Here is a 19,141-nt window from a genome sequence, read left to right as displayed (position 1 = left end):
AATTTTTAAAATAAAATATGCCTTCCAGAAGATTTTTCAAATATCAGACCTAGTTACATATCTGTTTTCTCATGTTAAAAGAATCTACAAATAGTAATTATGAAGCCATCATTAGTGTTAAATTATATAGATATATATATATATATAATTATATTAAATTATATATATATAGCTAGTAAAAACTTACTATAGACTTTAACTAAAAAGAGCCACTTAAGGACCAACTAAAAGTATAAGAATCTCAAAATGACTTAAAATGGTAGTGGATAATAATGCTGAGACAACATTCATGAATGTAGAATTGATTTCACAAAAGAGATATAGAAGATGAGATTATTAATTGGATTTCTGATCTATTTTACATATCTTTTCTATTTAATTAGGAAAGTACTATAATTTTCACACTACTGGAAAAAAAGGCCTATGAAGATAACAAAAATAGTTTCTAAAGTACTCATCTATTTCATATCCTTATGTGCAGAATTATTGTATCACCACACTAAATGTAATAAATACTTACAGGTTTCCCTCAGTATTCATGTTTATGCTTATAAAACTCCACAGACATAAAACACCACACATCTCTACCCCTTCAGACTTGAAGCATTAAGAGTTATGCTGTGCAGCCAAGTGGCACATGCCTTTAATCCTAGCACGTGGGAGGCAGAAGCTCTACCTTGAGGAAGACTAATTCTCCCTCTCTCTGCATCCATTAATTGTATATAGCTCACCATAGAGGGATGGGGCACTGTGAGAGTTTCTTTTTACCATCCACATTGGCATGTTAATTGATATTGCCACTGTTCAAGTTCTGTTTGAGCAGCCATACTTGATACGGCTATAGCTTTCTTGACATATCTAGAAGACACATTATTGCAGTGGATTTCTTGGTCCTCTGGGCATCAACATTTGCCCCCTTTTTCATGATGTTCCCTAAGCCTTATTTATAGTGGTTGTGTTGTAGACATATGAACTGGGACTGTGCACCCCAAGATCAATTGTTCTTTGCATTTTAACTAGTTGTGTATTTCCGTAATGGTCTCAGTCTACTGTTTAAAGAATTTACTAGGATGAAGCCTGAAAATTACACTTATTTGTGGTTATAAGGATAAGCATTTATAATGCAGTTAGACATTATACTGGTTTAGGAAATTGGCAGTAGTAGCTTCTCCTTTAAGGTTCATGTTATCATTAGCCTTAGGTAGTTGGTTAGGTTTATATTATCAGGAATATTTTTCATATTGTCCAGGGGGCCATAAGTTCAATTAGACAGTTGTTGGCTAATACCAAGATTTTAGAGCCATGATTGCACCTTTAGAAATGCTGGTGATTGTTGTGGTTTTAGGCATCACAGCTGTGGCTTTCCTTTCTTTGCATAGAAACTTCTGGTACTATAAAATCTAATACTCAGGAATGAGGCTGTAGGTTAGATCCAGCTCAAATACCCCAGGCTTGTATCTAAAGTATATATTGTCTTCAGAAACAGGAACTTGCCTTCAGTTTCTAGGAAACAACCAAGGGAATACTGGCACCCTACTTAGTGTGGGGAATCTCTTGAACTCCCCTGACCAACAACCTGAAAGTGGAACTTTTGTTAGGTAGCTTATGGTTCTTAGGGAGAGCATTATCATCTCAAGTGGCATAACTTCAATATATATGAAAAGAGAGACATTGATCTGTATTACATGCAATTTTAGGTGCATATAAAGTAATATCATTCCATATTGTTGAAAGTCATCTAAAATAAAAATTTTAAGTCTCTGAAGAAACAGTTTAAGAAAGGCACTAGAAAATGTAAAGGCAGCCGATATTTATGGATTGGTGGAATTAATATTAAGAAAATGATCATTCTACTGAAAGCAATTTACAGATTCTATAAAATCCTAATAAAAGTCTTCACAACATTCTTCACAGAAAAGGAAAAATGTCCTAAAATTCATGTAGAACCACAAAAGAGTCAAGCTATCCAAAACAATGATGATCAAAAAGGACAATGCTGGAAAGATTTCATAATATATTAATACATATATTTCAGATATATTAAAAAGAACAATAGTAATAAGAAAAGTGTGGTAGCAAAAAAACCCAAACAAACAAAGCAAAATAGCACAAAACAAAACACATGTTTAGACTTTGGAACAAAACAAAACACCCTAACATGAGTACACATAATTACAATCATCTGATACTTTACAGAGACCCAAAAATATATACTGGAGAAAAGAAAGGATCTTCAATAATGGTATTATGAAACTTGATGTCTATATGTAGAAAAATGAAAGATATGCATCTATCACTCTGCAAAAAAAAAAAAAATTAACCCCAAATGTATCAGAGACATCGATGCGAAACATGAAACACTCAAACTGCTGCCAGAAGAAAACATATACAGGATCTTATAAAAATACAGGTGTAGGAAAGGTCTTTCTAAATAGGATTTTATTTGCCCAGGAATAAATGCCAAAAGTTGATAAGTGGTACCTCATAAGCCTAAATAATTCTTGTAGAGCTAAGGAAACATTCCAATAAAGAGGACACCTAGAGAGTAGGAGAGAACCTTTGACAGCTATGTATGTGACAGAGGATTAATATCCAGTATATATAAACAACTTAAGAAATAAATAAGAGTTACAAAAAAGAGCCAATTAATGAAATGAGCTATGATCTGAACAGAGCATTCTCAAAAGATGAAATTTAAAGGACTAAGACATATCTCAAAAAGTGTACATCTTGTTCTATTGTGGTTTTCTCTAATGATCTCTTTCTGTTGCAAAGACAAGTTTCCTAGACAAAGAGTGAAAACTATACTCATCTACAGGTATAAGGGCAAATATTTACAATTTGTTAGGGATTATACTGGTTTAATAAAGTGGTAGCTATAGATTCTCCTGCAAGATCCCTAGGCATTTGCCTAGGTTTTCAATAACAGACATGATGTAGATAACAGTCCCAACTGATGCCTCTACAGCACAACTCCTGTGTGCCACCTAAGGCTCAAGGATCATTGTAGAAGAGAAAGCAGAAAGACTGTAAGTGCCAGAGGAATAGTAAGTTTACAATGAAATTGTATGTCCTAGGAATTTCAGATGCTAAATCTATCAAACCTCACCAACACCAATGTGTCTGCCTAAACGTGACCTAAAGAAAGAAAACAACAGACAACACCAATTGGCCAGCCCTGAAAACATGCATACATACATACATACATACATACAAATACAAATAAATTATATGATCATGATATATATATATATATATGTGTGTGTGTGTGTGTGTGTGTGTGTGTGTGTGTTATATGAGAGAGAGAGAAAGAGAGAGAGAGAGAGAGAGAGAGAGAGAGAGAGAGAGAGAGAGAGAAGCGAGAAGCCTTGGAAAAAATCATTTGTATCAGTTAGGGAAATTGAAATTAAAATAACTTTAATATTTTACCTTACCCTAATCAGAAAGGTGAAGACCCAGGAAAATAATCCACAAGTGCTGACTGATGGGGTTGGAAGAAAAGAGAAACCCTCATTCATTGTAGCCACTCTGGAAATCCAGTACCAGAATTCTTAAAAAGCTAAAAATAAATAAATCCAGCTGTCCCACTCATTAGCATATATCCAAAGTTTGCATACATCTATACATCATACCCACAGATACTAGCTCAGCCATATTCATTTACAATAGCCAGAAAATAGAAAGAACTTAAATGCCTACAACTGATGAATGATAATGAAAATGTGGTATATATCCAAGATTTAATACTATTCATCTATAGAGAAATGAAATTTGTAGGTAAGTGAATGGAATTGCAAAATATTTTATTGAGTATGGCAACTCAGTCCCAGAATGACAAACAGCGTATCCTCTCTCATTTGTGGTTCCTAGTTATAGATTTTCAGATGTTAGTATATAACCCAAGTTATGCAGAAACCAGGAAAATAAATGGGACCACGGAGCCAAGAAGCTCTAGAGAGTGGAATAGGAGGCTATAGGTGAGAGGTGATTTAATTCAGGGAATGGGGAAGAGGGAGGCCTTCAACTAGGGAATGGAAAGGGGGTCAATGCAGAAGAAAAGGGAATGAGGAAGTATAAGTCTGGTAGGAATGTGACACAATCCTCACTATGTCAATACTATGCCCAATAAAGAGACTTATTACATCCAGGATTGGCCTATCTATGGTAAATTTTCTATAATGCTAGAAAAAAAATCTTTTCTTAAATGGGATTTTCATTTTGCGAAATATCCTTTGCTATTATTCCTGATTCTCTATCATTACATGTCTACATACAAAAAAAAACTACTGTCCATTTTAACTATACTTCATCATGCTCTATAATTCTCTAGTTATAATTCCCCATTCTATAGGAATCATTTTCGCACACAGTCTCAAAAGCTATGCTTTTTGTGTGTTTTGTGTTTTTACATTCCTGAGAATCCCAATATTCTACGGTTTAAAAATACCACATTTTCTATTTTATTTTTAAAATCCTTATTTGCAAAAAATATTTTACTGTTAAAGAATTAATATGTACATGTTTCCATACTGCAAGTAGAATCTCATTAATCCCAAGTACTAATTTTACACAAGTTGTGCTCCTATTCCCAAATTTATCAATTTATAACCATAAGAACTCTTATTTCTAAGGGGGTTAAGTAAAGTACATTTTCTACACAAATTGCATATAATCAAGGTAACATATTAGAAATCTGAATAAATTTTGATCCTTTGATAGTGGGAAAATATGAGAAACTTTTAGATATAACTTAGGGTACAAACATTTCCACAGTAACTGCCTGAATGGAACCCTGATAGCTCAAGAAATAAAAGTAATAATTAGGTAATAGGATCACACAAATTGAAAAGCTCTGACAGCAAAGGACACAACTGGGAAAAATGAAAATTCAAACTACAGAACACGCTATCTTTCCAGCTAGTAATCTGTGAACTGATTAATATGCATAATATATATATATATATATATATATATATATATATATATATATATATATATATATATATATATATATATATATATATATAATAAAGCTAAGAAGAAACCAATCAGTATTTTGTCAAAAGTTCTGAACAGGTATGTGTCAAAAAGTACAAATGGCCAATAAATATATGGAAAATAGTTTAGAATCTTTAGCTATAAACAAAATTTAAACTAAAATTTCTCTGAGATTCTGCATAATCCCAAGAATAATTGTTTCTTGCCTACAAATATAAAGTATGCCCTGGTACTTGAAATGATCTGGAGAAAATGGAACACTTTTGTAGGAATGCAAATCAGTAAAACTGCCACAGAAAGCTACAGTGGTCCTTCATTACAAATATCCCTTCAAAAAATTGAAAAATACATCCAATTGTATCACTCTTGGTGAAGGAAATGATGCCTGCACACAAAAGACCCTCACATACTATTTTTGTCTTATTCTGGCATATTCACAAAAGCCAAGATATGAAAATTTTCTAGTTGTGTATAGACAGATTAATGGATTAAAAAATGACATATACATACAATGGAGTTTCACCTAGAAATGAGGAAGTTAACATCATGCCATTTTCAGGAAAATGTATAGAAATAGAGATTATCATGTTAAATACATTCAGCCAAACAGAAAGAAAAAGTTTTGTGTGCTTATGTCATAAGTGGAATCTATGAGAATGAAAAGTAAGAGATAGACTGAGAAGGAAGGAGAAGGAATTTTAGGGGAGCTGAGGCAAAGGGATAGAACAAAGATGGAAATTGGGAGGGAATGTACTTAGGGCAGGGTAAAACCATGCATGGCAATATTACAATGTGAACCATTAATTTGTCATGATTAAAGCGATCAGTTTTTACTAAAAAACAAACATATTTTAGACCAAAATAGTAAAGTATGAAGAATGTAAATAAAAATGATTCACATAATAGGTGGTAACTATGTATATACAAATGACAATGGCCAGGGGAGCATACCTAAGTTTACTTGCAACCAATATTCTTAACTTCTAGCTTCACCAGTTCTGTTATATCCAGCATTGTTTTTCTTCATTATTTTTTTCCTTATAGCTCAGAAAGTTATCTGCAGTTTATCTTTCCTGGGTTTATATATATATAAATATATATATAAATATATATATATATATATATATATATATATATATATATATCTGTCTTATAAAGCCTCGTTCCAAATAAAACTCCCATAAAGCTGTCCTTCACCTCATCTCCATATAATGTTACTTTTATAAATTCACACTGATAGGTTGTAGATATTAGACAATCCATTGTGCAATGGAGAGTTGTCTATTTCTTAGTGTTCATGTGTTTGCCATTGAATATTAATAAATGTTAAATGATATATAAAAGATTTTAAATATAAACACGAGACAGCAAACAAAACCTGAATGCTAAGTTTCAAACTGCAGGAAGAAAATGTCATCATTTAAAAAGGTTAAAACACAGTGTTGGATGCTTGACATTTCCTGATTTCAAAATTAACCACAATGCTACAGTCATCAAAATAGGTGATGGGGCCATAAAGGTAGACTGATTTATCAGATAGAGTAGGACATAGATCTCTTATATGACCTCTATACAAAGTCAAGTGATTTTCACAAGGAAGAGGCAAAAACATGTAATGGGAGAAGACAGGTTTTTCAACAAACAGTATCCATAAAACCAAATAACCACATGTAAAAAGATGAGTTACCTGCCCTCACCCCCCAACACTGCTGCATAGGTTACAGTGTACAGAAAGTAGATCATTACTCATACTAGATCAATGCTCCAAATATGAAAGCTAGAGTGAGGACAATGTGTATATGCCAATAATATAGCACTCAGAAGGCTGAGGAAGGAGAATCTGAGATCCATGACCATCCTGTCCCAGAGAGACTTTGTTTCAAAATAAGTAGATAAATAAATAAAACTAGTCCAAAATACAACTATATAATAATAATAAATATCATAAAAGTATAAAGTTATAAAAAGGAAACATGAGCAAAACAAACAAAAAATGTGGTTACACTGGGTTCAGAAATAACTTAAATATGTTAAAAATAATAACAGATAAGATTTGAAGTGTAGTTAAGAATTCAGCTGGTCTAGCAAAATGGTGGAAGTAGATTATTGGCTGAGGAATAAGAACTCAATAGCCTCAGGAAAGTGGCTAGTTTTCTGGCAGCAGGTATGATTTCCCTCCTGGTAAATGTTCAATTAGACAGTTGTTGGTTAGAAACAACACGTGAGTACCACTTCTGCACCTGCATGCAAATTTTACCGTGCTGGTAACTGTTGTGGTCCATAGGTGTTGCAGCTGGGTAGAACTGTTTAACTGCTTTCCTCTCTTGGCAATTTGCATATTTTTTGGAACCATGGAAGCTAGACCACAGGAAAGAGGCTTTCATTCCAGATGAAATCTTGGAGTCCTGTGTCCTAATAAACACATGGTGTCTGCAGCAAAAGGGTCCCATCCTTAACCCCTTATAGGCAACCAAGGGAAACTTAGGAATAGTTACCACCTGTAATCAAAGTGACTATCAAAAAAAACTGAAGTTGGACACCATGCAGAGATGAAAGGATCATGGAGCCAAACACCCAGCAGATACATCTAAAGCTCCTGCATTTAAGGCTCAGGGAATACCACTAAAGAGAGGAAAAAGATTGTAAGAGCCAGAATCTTTGCTGTGTAAAGATCTCTCCAAGAAACAGCTGCATGAACAAGACCAGAACAATGGACATGTTAACCTGGGGGAAACCTGTGCGGGGTCACAACCATTCACAAAGAACTACAGGCAAGTAATGTCTGTTGGAAGAAAGAGAATTAGCGTATCCCAGGAATGAGTCCCCTTATTGGTTGTCCAATTTAGAATGGTCAGCCCTGAATCCACATACACACAAAAAGAAAAATACCCCCAGCAAGTTTTTATATATATGTATATACATATATATATATATATGAACATACATATATAGATATTTATGCATAAACATCTATATATGTGTGTTTGTGTACCATTAATAAAAAAAGGCTATCAACTTGAAATATAGGGGTTCATAAAAGGAGTTTAAAAAGAGGGTAACTGAAAGGGGTTGGAGGGAGGAAAGGGAGAAGAGAAAATAATATAATTATGCTTCCATTAAAACCACATTCCCTGGGAAAAGAACACCAATTGATTATATACATATAAAACAATTAATGAAACAAGAGAGTATGTATTTGAAAGAGAGAAAGGGGGAATATGAAAAGGCTTGGAGGGAAATCATAATCTCAGAAGATAAAAAATGTGATAAAATATTTAAAAAATAAAATACAAAAAGAAAAATAGATATAGTAAACTATGACAGCGTTTAAAATTCTATGGTGTATAATACAAAATCATCAGAGTAAAAGGAGACTCTACACATGAGAATAGTTTTTAAATTTTATGACTGATAAAATGAATAAATAGAATGTATAATGAGCACATATAGCTAAGGGACAAATAAAAATACTCAGTTTTAAAATGGACAAAGTTCAATATGTACTTCAGAGATAACTTACCAGTGGTTGAAAAATATGAAAAGTCATTTTATATCATCTAATTAGAATGAAAATTAAAACCAAAACCATAGGATAACTACAACCAAGAAAAAGCCAGCCATGGTGATGCATATGTGTCATCCCATTACTTGGAAGGTTGAGGCAGGAGAATTTAGGAGGTCATAGCCAATATTGGCTACATCATGAGTAGTTTGGGGTCAACTTAGGATACATGAGATCCTGTATCAAAAAAGGGAAACTATATTAAAGTCTTAAAATTAAAATTAAAGTGAAATATAGTGCGAGTTTAAGGAAAGAGGTTCCCATGTGGACTGAGATGTAAATAGTGCAGCACTGTAAAGTCAGGGTGCTGCTTCAGAAAACAGAAAACTGGACAGTGTTGATCAAGCAAGTAGTCCTCTCAGCTTATAACAAAACAATTTGAAAATGGCTCTCAAAGAGTGATACCCACCCCCATGTTTAGATTAGCAGTACTGGAAAGAGCCAAAGACAGAAGTAATGTAAGTGTCCACTTACTGATGTATGAAAAAACAAAATGTCATATTTAAATCTCATCTGTTTTTCTATTCACCCATCTGTCTATCTATCTATCTATCTATCTATCTATCTATCTATCTATCTATCTATCTATTTATTTATTTACCTATCTATCTAGCTATCCATCCATCTATCTACATATCTAACTATCTATCTATCTATCTATCTATCTATCTATCTATCTATCTATCTATCTATTTATCTATCTATGTAATATTATTCTGACTTAAACATTTAGGAAATTCTGACATATGGTACAATATGGATGCAATTTGAAGACATTATGAAATTAAATGTCAGTCACAAAAAGACAAACACCGTATGGTTTCAGATATTTGTGGTACATACAGTAACAAAGTATGCATAGATAGTAAAAAGAATGGTGGTGGCCAAGAAATGGGACAGTGTGATTTAATCATTATTATTTTATTTTATTTAGAGATAGTTTTCTACTGCCCACTTTTTAATTCATTTGGTAGCTGAAGGCTATCTTAAACTGCTGATCAGTCTTCCTCAAGCTCCCAAGTACTGAAATGGTAGATGGGTGCCACCATGCACAGTGTTGTTATTTTTTTATTGTAGTTTCAATTCCCCAAGATTACAAGAATTCTGAATATGGGTTGCTCCACAAGGTGAATATACCTGTAGGAAGGCAAAATCTCCTCTCTCCTTAGGTTCATAGCAGAGGCCTTTAAAGTAGACTGACAAAAGGCATATCAGGAAATTTTTCACAGAAAAAAGGCATGTCAGTGTTGTTGCTAATAACTTAATCTTCACAAGCATCTAGGTTTTTGTAGAAAGGAATGAAGTTGCAATAAAGTAAATAAATGCAGTGGCTTTAAAGACCTTTTAGAGATGTTTGACATGACTGTAGTCATCTTGGCTATAGCTGCCACTTTGCATACCTAGTCACTTTCTCACATACCTCAAATCTGGTAGAACAAGTGAGCTGATTCAGAGGATGAGTGAATCACTAGCCACCAAAGCCCAGAATGCTTCTTATCTGATACTGAGTGCCTTTTCACCTTTTTAAGAAAATCAAAATGTAATCCATCTGACCAAGGCTCACCTTTGTCTAATTTAGCTTAGGTCCTTCTGCCTGATGGTATGGGACCCATCTCTCTCTGCTCTAAGTTCACACTCTAAGTTCCTCCAGAAGTGAGCTTTGTGTAATGCTAGATCTGTGCTACTGTTTCTGTTCTCATAACACTTTGTATCTTTGCAATTTGATGCTTATATACCAACTAGCACTGTGGTTTCCTTGAATATCATTCTAACAATAAGTGATAAATTGTGAAATGATAAAACAAAGAAAAAAGGGGGTTGGGTATTACAGAAGTGGGAAATTGCAATTAAAAATTTTTAAGTGGGAGGATTTAATGTAAGACCAAAATTATTCAGTAATATTCAGTTGATACAGATTATCTTGAAACTGTCTCCATCTCTGCAGGTCAAATTGTTTTCCTTCTTGTGTGAGAGGTACACTATACCATTACATGTGAAATGTATGCACCATGTTTAGGTGAATGGAAGGCAGCAATTAACATTACCTGAGCCTATTTTTTATCTCAATTATGCTCAGGTAAAACTGATCTTAGTCATGAAGTTGAATGTTTGGAGATAGCACATTCTGACACTTCTTTAAACTCATTACTACTTAACTGTGATTGAAGAACACATAAGATGGTTTTGTGTTTCATATGTTTTATAATAGTCATTAAAAATTAACAGCAAGTCAAAATTGGCTTATACAATGGGGGCAGAGGAAAGCTAGTTGATTGTAAATGAGGTGATGCGGCATGCTCTGTGACTATAGCAGTACTAAAATGTGTTCCCAAAACCATGAATAAACAGGTTTATACTGCTTTTTTCATTTGAAAGAACTCTTATAAGATAATAGAATTCCTATCACCAAGGTAATACACAGAGAGAGGTGGGACAAGGAGAAGGAAAGGGTGAGCTTATAAGATGAGTAATGAAATTAATTCTACACATGAGCACATATGCCACAGTGTTATAGTAGTCATTATTATCTTTACAGGAAAAAAATTCACCAGCATATGAGAGTTACAGTAATTCTCAAATTAAAAAGAAAAGATATGGAAGAGAGATCAGAAATCCAATTAATATTTTCATTTTCTAGTTCTCCTTTGTGCAACCACTGCTACATTTATAATATTTTAATTGATGAGAAAGGCAACCTATATGAATAGACAGGAACTCTTGAAACTGAGCACAGAAAAATATATACTATGGCTTATTCACATTTTAGGGAGTAAATAAACTCTTCATCCTTTGAGAACAACTTACTCAATATTTGTATGCAACAAGTCTCTTTGGCTAATGCCAGTCTACCAGTCCCTTTTCTCTTTATCAGCTTAAAAGTGTGCATACATAAGAAGTTATTTGGTCTAGGATATAAATGCTTGAAATGAACTCTCTATTTCCTGATTTTACCCATGAACTATTATAGAAATGCCAGCTACATTATAATCTTCAAGTAGCTCAATACCAGTCCTTCAGAGTGCTGTTAATGTCTGCATTCTAGTAAATGAAAAGAGCTTTGCCAGTTGTTTCTACTGCTTAGAGCTTTTTAATAAATTTTCACTCAATAATAACTGTTAACTTCTTACTCCAAAATAATGGCAGAGTAGAAAGAGAAGTTGGAAGCTTAAAAGTTTTCTTGAATCCAAAAGAGTAGCTAGAGGGCATGAAAAATTCCACAGAATAACAATACAATACAGAGAACTGAAAGTATTTTACATATGCATGTCATTAAGAAATTAAGGCAACTGTACTCATCAGTTTTTCCAATTATAAATGTGCTTATAAGATATCATAATTAGTTTTTAAACAAATAATTGTTTTCATTGCTCATCAGGCCCAGTCTTATTATTTAGTTGTTTTAAAGGCTACCTACATTAGTTTAACAACAGGGATTTGCTGCTTGGCTGAGTGACTGATTAGTGGGTTTAAGTAGTGAAAAGAATCTGTGGCTTAGAAAAATAATGAGTTGCTAAGAAGCAGAAAAGAGGCATGGAGTCACGTCTTAAAATTGCACAACTGGGGTCCATGATTAAAGACCAATTTCCTCTCTGCCCCTCCCCACGCCATTTTGTGCATTGTAGAATGGAATCATGTTCCCAGCACACCGATTACCATCAGAGTCATATTGTATCTGCTACTTCCAGAAAAACTAGTGACATATGGTATCATTGGATTTTGAATTGTCTTAGTGAGAAAAAAATTGATTTTTTTTCTGGTTCTTATGCAAAAATAACTTCAAAAGCTTGTTTCAAAAATAATGAAACATGTGTATTTATTTCCATTTTGTTTAATGTTATGTAAAGTATTTAATCACTTTGTGGATTATTATTTTTTGTTTGCTTGTTTTTGCTTTAAGACAGAGTTTCTCTGTGTAGCCTTGGCTGTCCTGGAACTTGCTCTGTAGACCAGGCTGTCCTTGAATTTACAGACACCCACCTGCTTCTGCCTCCCCAGTGCTGTGATTAAAGGCATGCTCCACCACCACTCAGCTATTCTATAGATTATTAAGAAAAAAAAAAGATGCATTTATGTGCTTAAAAGTATATGCAACTTGCCCAAACCACATTTATTAAAGAGGCTCCCCTCTCTAATCTCTATACTTTTTTCTCTCATTTGTTGTAATTCCAGGGAACGGGTGATCCAAACAACATACTTAGTACCACTCAAGAGGTTTCTTTATTCATCCCACTTCTCCAAATATTAACAGAAAGAATAGATTAAAAGTGAACAAAATGACTTGAAATTATTTAGTCTCTTGATACAGAAGCATTTAATTACTAAACATATGAAATATGAATAGTAATTATCATGTCAGTTTAACCATTTTCAACATTCTAAGTCAGAATTTTAGGATTTCTCTCTGAAATGAATATGTATGCTGGGGATGTTTTCTGTATGCTGTGAATGTGTTGCTTTTATTGATTGATAAATAAAATGCTGATTGGCCAATAGCCAGGCAGGAAGTATAGTATAGGCAGGATAAGCAGAGAGGACACGCTGTCAGATGCTGCCACCATGAGAAGTGAGATGTAAAGCAGTGGTAAGCCATGAGCCACATGGCAACTTATAGATTAATAGAAATGGATTAATTTAAGATATAAGAACTAGATAGCAAGAAGCCTGCCATGGCCATACAGTTTATAAGTAATATAAGTCTCTGTGTGTTTACTGGGTCTGAGTGGCTGAGGGCCCCAGCAGGACTGGAGAAATCTCCAGCTACATTTGTGTGTGTGTGTGTGTGTGTGTGTGTGTGTGTGTGTGTGTGTGTGTGTGTATGTGTATGCAGTGTAGTTAAAGGAAAAAGAACAGACTGGGTGTAACTGTTGAGAATTTTATTTATATGTTTACATAAATTATGAGATGAATCTCATAGATGTCCTGAAGACAGTATTATATTGCATTGAAAATACATAATTACTGTGGTTTTAGTGATAACAGTTATTTTTATCTCAAAATAATTTAGTATAATATAAAAATATGGGTTATTTATTGACAAATTAAATATATTAGTTACTACAATATGAATATGTAAATCCCCTTGAATGAGAATTTAGTTCCAATGTGTCATGTTTCATAAAGTTTGCCTCCACATGAATAATTTTACTTATCCTTTCTTCTCTGAAAGCTGAATATTTTTGAAATTACACTATGAACACATCTTCTAAAGTGTATGTGTGTGGTGCTTGTTAAGTTTGCTCTTGTGTGTGCATGTGATACATGGATCCCATCTGTTTGGAGACAGATGTCTGTCTCAGATGTTATTTCTTCCCAGGATGCCACCTTGCTTTTTTTAAAAAATAATTTTATTTGTTTATTTTACATTACAGCTGCAGTTTCCTCTCCCTTCTCTCCTCCCAGCCTTTCCCCATGGCCCCCTACTTCTCATCTCCAATCCACTTGCCCTCTGTTTCTGTTCAGGAAAAGGCAGATCTCTAATGAGTATCAATAGAAAGGGTCTCCCACAAGGACTTTGGGTCTCTATAATTAGGAGAGGCTGGTGAGCCTAATGAGTCCCATGAATCCACCTTCCTCTTCCCTGGGGAATTTGTCTATCTTGCCTACCCAGTATTGGGATTGAAGACACATGCTGCCATTCCTGTTCATTTTAGACAGATCCTGGGGATGGAAATCTAGTTGCTGTGCTGTTAAAGCAAGCACTATATTGACTGAGATAGCTCCACAATCTTCATCGTAAGTATATTTTAGACTGACATTCAAGGTAAACATTGTTAGTTGTTTTTTTTTAAGATAATGTTGACAATTTGTTCTAAACAGTTTTTTGTAATAGAATAGATATGTGAATGAATTTATTGGGCTCTTCATTTCTAAGTAGTAACTCAAGTTCTTCACAAACACAAGTGAAGATCTTTCAGCAAATTATTTAATATATAAATTTTATGCACGTACATGATTAAACATTTAACATCCATGTTAATTAGTTAATAATAAATTAACTAATTAATTTATTATTAGTGTGGGTAATCTAATATCCATATTCATTCCTTATGTCCTCCATTCTTTACTTTTGAAGAGCTAAAGAATGAATCTATAGCTTCAAGCATGCCAAGAAAGCATTCTACTGCTAAAATATATCCCAGCCCCTATATCACCATTATGATTCAATTAAATAAATATTGGATTTTGTCCATCCCATGCAGTCTCCCTGGTTGGCTGTTCAGTCTCTGTAAGCTCCTATGAGCCCCAGTTAATTGTTTCTGAGGATTTTCTTGTGATGTCCTTCACCCCTCTGGCTCCTACAATCCTTCTTCCTCTCTTCAGCAGGATTCCCTGAGCTTGGCCTAATGTTTGGCTGTGGGTCTGTGCATCTGTTATCATTAGTTGCTGCATGAAACATCTCTGATGACAACCAGGCTAGGCATCAATCTAGGAGTATAGCAGAATATCATTATACATCATTACATTAACAATTTCCTACCACTCTGGTCATGCTTGGTTCTATACTTGCTCTCTGAGCCATCCAGCCTCTGGGTCCCAGCACTCCAGGCAGTGTCACAGGTGGGCTCACTCTTATGGCATGGGTCTCAGGCTGGACCAATCATTGGTTGGTTACTCTCACAATCTCTGTGGCACCCTTGCCCCAGTACATGCCACAGGCAGGACAGACTGTAGGTCAAAGGTTATATGACTGTGTTGATGTCTTAATCCTTCCACTGGAAGTCTTGCCTGGTCACAGGAGATCAACAGTTCAGGGTTATGGGACTCTGAGCAGTGGGAGCAGGAGCTGTCTTTGACTCCTTTGCTGGCTTTTGGAACCTTATTCCTTATATTGGTTGCCTAGCCCAACCTTAATAAAAGTGGAGGTGCTTAGTCTTACTGCAACTTTATATGCCATGTTTTGTTGATATCCATAGGAGGTCTGCCCTTTTCTGAAGAGAAAGGGAGGAGGAGTGGATGGGGGTGCAGAGTGGGTGAGGGTAGGGGAAGGGATTGGGAGAAGAGGAGGGAGGGGAAACTGTGGCTGGGCTGTAAAATAAATAAATGAATAAACAAACAAATAAATATTTAAAAAATAATAAAATGAAAAATATTGGACTTTGACTAATGAAATCTAAAATAAATGTTCTAGATCAAATGAATATAGAGTTATTTCTCAACTTTTAGATAGAAGTTTGGATACTAGACTTGTGGTAAGAATTCAAATTTAATTGTCTAGGATGTTCTGAGGCTAGCTCATCTCTGTTACTGATGATACACAGTGTGAGATAAGCAAACATCAAAATTGAACTTTGTGTTTCACTATTATTTCCTTAAATATTTTTTTAACTCTCAGGATTTCACGTAATAGTAACCATGTAAATATGGTACTTTATGTGCTTTTCTGAGAAATAATATAAACTTTCTGTTTATACATGCTGAATTGTTCCACAGTTTAGATATTAAGTATTTATTGCTTAAAAATATCTTAAATGTAGACTTTGCTGCTGTTGTTTGCATTATGGCTTTTCCTTTTCACCAACAAACATGTCTCTCTTATCTCGTTATTTATAGATCTGTCATAAAATTTGTGACACCAGAAGTAACTATTTTAAAAGTTGGAAACAATTTCATTGCTTTCTGAAATCCAGAAGCATGACATTTACCCATTATATATATATATATATATATATATATATATATATATATATATATGCAAATAAATGCACCCAATACTGAGACCCAATAATAAATGGCATCTAAAATGAACAAAACCATTTTGAAAATAATTCACTTATGTCTTTAAAATGTGAAATCTAAATACACATAAGCAAATGCCAGTACACAGAAATAAATATAATATGTTTAGAAATTTATTATACATACATTTAATAACCAAGTTCTATTTGCTGAGCCACAAAAGTGTACATGCCACGTGACTCTTTGTGCTTTTCTCCCTGCTCCATAGTGATTTGGAAACACTGTATCCTCATGGTGTCCTTGTCCGCCTGGAAATTTCTGGCTAGATCCAGGCCGTTTTCAAACCTGAGATCCTCTTGGTTTGTCTTCCCAAATGATGGACGTCTAGGATATGGTACCATGCCAAAGTTGTTCCTTTCTTGAATGAGACATTTTCGAACAATATAGTGATATGAGGAGACATTCACTTATTCACCAAATGAATCTTGTGCTAATCACCAACCTCAGAATTTTAATAAGGTTTAGGTTTTATTCAAACCAAATTCAGAAAAGAAAAAAATCACAAACAGTAAAAATACTGTTATTATCACAATATATTGATCAAATAGTCTGCTATTAGTGACAAATATTACATTAAAATATTTTTACATAAAGAATATCATTGTGTAGCTAAAATACTGTCTATTTAAATGGAAATGTGATCTGCATTGTATTTAGAAATTTCACAACTTTCTAAAATCTCAGAACATATCATTTTTGATTGCTGAGAGTGTTTTACAAAGACTAAGGGGTGATAAAACTACCACTAAACATTCTAATTTTTATAACCTATATTTAAAATATGTTTAGCTATCTAGAGCATCTTATAGTCAATCACGTTAGTGTTGCATTTTTCAACATAATTTTTCAAGGAGTAAGTGAATATATCTTCCATTGATGATAACTGAACAAGCAATTAAAAATAGCAGTATAAATTGCTAACCCTCATAATAAATATTTTGGTATGGGGAATTAAATGAAGGGCCTTGATAACACTAGGCAAGTGCTTTACAACCAGCTAGAACCATGCTCAACAGTAAATCAGTTTAAAAGTCAAAGAAGTATGCAATAAATTGGCTAATTTTGTGCTGGCATATAATTTTTTCCAAATGAAGTTTATGGTGCATTCTCAGAAAGTTTATATGCAAATAATTTATGAAATATCCTGTTTGGTATTGGGGATGATAGAGTAAAACAAAGATGACTTTATAGATAAATACTTATTAGTCTTTGGCATCTTCAGTGCCTTTCTAAGTAATGTATTTGGCTTTATCTGAGAAGAAAACATTTCATATTTCTCAACTAAATGCAGTTATTCATTTCATAAGCAGAAAGAACCAAGTTGGTATAAAATTCGTATAGTGAGAGCAGAAATTGTGAAATATGAAGTTTAATAGCACACAAGATTTTCTAGCACATGCAGACTTACCCTTCTAATCTCACATCTGGCAGACTTCGGTTAAGGGCAATCAAGTCACTGGCCATGAGGTTAAATTGATTGATTTTAAACAACTCTTTCATTTTCTCTTGGTCATCTTTTGGAATAAGCACAGCCTTTCCCATTTCTCCTGGACCTTCTTGGTTTCTTGAAATAACAGCTGTAAGAGAGACACGGGTATAAACCCATAGATAATGAACAGAGTAAGCTCACATCTTAAATAAAATTCTGTTGTGTATTATTAGCACTCAATGATATAATATTCTAAACTACCTTTTACTAAATATGTTACACAAAGAAACTATGCAATGTTCCAAGTATAAACAGTATATAATCCAATCACTTATTAATATTCAATAATGAAGCAACATAAAGAAATGACACTTAAAATGTTTTTGTCAAATTTGTAACATATTTGCCTGAGACAGATGAAGTTGAGGGATAAGTAAACAAAAAGGCCTTTTGAAAATATGCCAAGATTAAATTATCTACAAATCTTATTATAACTTGATATTTCAACACATCTTTTATAATTACATATTTACAAAAGCAAGGAAGATTGTTAATCCTTTGTCAAAGCATTTTGAAATGGCTTAAAAGAAGTTTCACAATGATGTAATACAATTTCAAATGCCACAGGAACTAGGTGCTTCATACTTGAAAACTCGTGAAATACCAGGGCTTGACAATTCATTAGCAGAACTTGGAATTTGATATGCACACAAATGTTCTTGTCATTTCTTCCAAGTAATCAATACACTAAACTGTCTTTCTGCTCTAAAATATATGTTTCAATGCATATATATCTACATGTATCTAGACTGATAAATGATGATGATAGGTAGGTAGGTAGGTAAGTAGATAGATAGATAGATAATGTTTAATCGACAATAAATCATGATTCCGGCTGATGTCAATGCACATTTAACACACTACTCACCATTGATATCATTATACTAAATTAAAATAAGGTGGACTTTGTCCAGAGAAGCAGGGAGCCTAACTGCAGATCTTCATCTCTCTCCTCTCCTCCAAATCCCATCTGTCAATCTCATTTCCCTCTTTGTAGCAGAGGACCTGCTACAGTCTCCCACCCCAATCCCCCATTTACAGTGAATCACTCAGATATTCCCCCCAAAATTATTTCTCACCACTCATTATTTTATCCCAGACACTAACTCCAACAGGCATTCCCTATGCACCTATAGGCCACTCCAATCAGGCGAGCAGGCAGCCTAACTGCCATACTTCTACCTCTTCTTCCTATAAATCCAATCCCCAAGTATCACCCCAAACTCTGTAGAAGACCACTTGTGCTCCCCCTCCTCTCCATCACCATATCCACTGGGTCAGGTAGATCTTTTCCACCAACCATCCTCCCCACTCACACTGTTATCCCACCCACAACTCCAACAGTCATTTCCTAT

At 34.1% G+C, this 19,141-nt stretch overlaps 1 protein-coding gene across 5 annotated transcripts in view; it reads right to left on the bottom strand.

Moving 5' to 3' along the window:
• The window catches only part of Galnt13 (polypeptide N-acetylgalactosaminyltransferase 13), a 584,813-nt gene that overhangs the window by 346,211 nt on the left and 219,461 nt on the right, over window positions 1-19,141 (bottom strand). For all 5 annotated transcript variants that reach the window (XM_052726141.1, XM_052726138.1, XM_052726140.1 and 2 more), the window contains one exon: window positions 17,706-17,874. In XM_052726141.1, coding sequence (XP_052582101.1) covers window positions 17,706-17,839 — 134 coding nt within the window. In that variant the 5' untranslated portion in view covers window positions 17,840-17,874. The remainder of the gene's footprint in view (window positions 1-17,705; window positions 17,875-19,141) is intronic.

Source organism: Peromyscus californicus, unplaced genomic scaffold (assembly GCF_007827085.1).
Source record: "Peromyscus californicus insignis strain IS unplaced genomic scaffold, ASM782708v3 Scaffold_7__1_contigs__length_154581171, whole genome shotgun sequence".
Classification (NCBI taxonomy): domain Eukaryota; kingdom Metazoa; phylum Chordata; class Mammalia; order Rodentia; family Cricetidae; genus Peromyscus; species Peromyscus californicus.
The sequence above is the reverse complement of the archived record's forward strand: the minus strand, read 5'-3'. Positions and strand labels throughout refer to the sequence as shown.